Genomic DNA, 2,022 nt, shown 5'->3' on the forward strand with positions numbered 1-2,022 from the left:
CGATCAGTTTCTCTGCCCCATCCCGTTCCCCCATCCTCCTGGAAGTATGGCAGCTCTAAAAGCTCTTCACATGACAACCTGCCAGATGGATCCATTACTAGGCAGGACTATAGAGACACACACACAAACACATACATTTCTTCAGACCTTATGTACGACATCCACCTGTATTACTACACAACTAGCCTACAAATAAAAACAATGCATTGTGGCCTTTTTATGGATCTTCTAGATTTAAAAACTTATTTTAGCATTTTATTTAGCATCTTATTTCCATAAAGAGATGGTTCTGACATATTGTTAAAACATTATTTTAATATATAACAACAAAAAAAATGTATACATCCTTTAGATCTTAACATGTTGGCCATTTAGAATTTTGTTAAAAATGCTGTATTTTATAAACACATTAGCAAATCATTATTAACTTGACACAATCATCACCATGTCCTGAAAGAGCCTGAGAAGTCTCTGTCAGCACTACATAATGGTAAAAAAATTAACATACAAGCTTATAAATTTTGACATAAAAAGCAGCCAATCATACTTCAGTGGATAATAATGTTAAATCACAGGGGTCCCCAATCGTGTTCCTGGAGATCTTGCTTTTCAACTGACTAACAGAAGTGATTAGTCAGACAGTTAAGACCCTGTGTCTGTTGTTTACATTAATATTTTCTGCTAGGAAGTATTTATTTGTTTTAGTGTTTATTTCTATTTATTTATTTATTTTTGTATTTGTTTGTTTGTATAGAACAATGGTTTTGGGCAAGAAGAAGCAATTTTATTTTATTATTTATTTATTTTTGTATTGCTTGTTATATCTATTGTGCTTAAAGGGATAGTTCACCCAAAAAATTAAAATTCTGTCATTAATTACTCACCCTCATGTTGTTCCAAACCCGTGAGACCTTCGTTCATCTTCGGAACACAAATTAAGTTATTTTTGATGAAATATGAGAGCTCTCTGACCCTCTCATAGACAGCAAGGGTCCTACCACAATCAAGGTACAGAAACGTAGCAAAGACATCAGTAAAATAGTCCATGTGACATCAGGGGTTCAACTGTAATTTTATGAAGCTACGAGAATACTTTTTTTTGTGCGCAAAGAAAAAAAAAACTTTCTTCAACAATTCTTCTCCTCCTCATCCTGTCTCCTGCGGCACGCCGCCATTGTGGACAGAAAATCACAACATATGTGCTTGCTTCCACTTCACGTAAACGATGCATGTGCATGTTCAACGTGCTGTGTCCCCTAGAGGGTGCTTTTGGGGAATGTCTTCAGCGTGACCGGTGTCTGAAGCATGAGTCGACATGCTAAGGCCTCCGCTCCTAGAGCTCGGCTATTTACTGCGAGCGTCATCAGGCCTCCTCTCGCTACAGAGAGTTATCTTAATTGAGGCCTCCGCTCACCAAAGCTCCTCTAGGTCAGCATCTGTGGTTGTAGGCTCTCTGTGAGCCTCCTTGCAGGATGTCCTGAGTGTGGGGCACAGTTAGGCCTCCTCTCGTTTTAGAGAGTCGTTATGCTGAGGCCTCCGCTCCTGGAGCCTGGTTATCTACTGTGAGCATCGTCAGGCTTCCTCTCGCTACGGAGAGTTATCTTCATTGAGGCCTCCGTTTGCCAGAGCTCCGCTGAGACAACATCAGTGAGTTGTATAGAGCCCTGCATTTCAGCCTAAACCAGATGGGCCCCGACTTATTTACAGCTCTACACAGTAAATTCCCGAGTGTTAAATTAACACTGCTCGGAGCATATATGGTCCCACTCTAAAAGAGTGTTAAAGTAACACTGAAGCAGTGTTAAAGTTAATGAGATAATTATGTGATTAATTAAGTGCTGATTGAGCATTAGTGATGAACAAGCAGAATCACTGAAGAGAAACAAGAATTACAACTGACTTCAGCCACAACCTTAGATGAAATCAACTGAAATAAAAGAAGACATTAAAGCTCACAAGATCTCAGCAGAAGATAATTAAACAACTCTACAAACAGCGTCACCAGCTTCGTGTATTACTAAC

General features: G+C 39.2%; 1 protein-coding gene across 1 annotated transcript in view; it reads right to left on the reverse strand.

The window, feature by feature from the left end:
* Positions 1-2: 2 nt before the first annotated feature.
* Positions 3-2,022, reverse strand: part of LOC107745448 (cyclin-dependent kinase-like 1) — a gene marked incomplete at its 3' end in the record, with an annotated part of 12,973 nt that continues 10,953 nt past the window's right edge. The window contains exon 8 of the mRNA XM_016559319.1: positions 3-107. Coding sequence (XP_016414805.1) covers positions 3-107 — 105 coding nt within the window. The remainder of the gene's footprint in view (positions 108-2,022) is intronic.

Source organism: Sinocyclocheilus rhinocerous, unplaced genomic scaffold (assembly GCF_001515625.1).
Source record: "Sinocyclocheilus rhinocerous isolate Xijiao unplaced genomic scaffold, SAMN03320098_v1.1 scaffold5947, whole genome shotgun sequence".
Classification (NCBI taxonomy): domain Eukaryota; kingdom Metazoa; phylum Chordata; class Actinopteri; order Cypriniformes; family Cyprinidae; genus Sinocyclocheilus; species Sinocyclocheilus rhinocerous.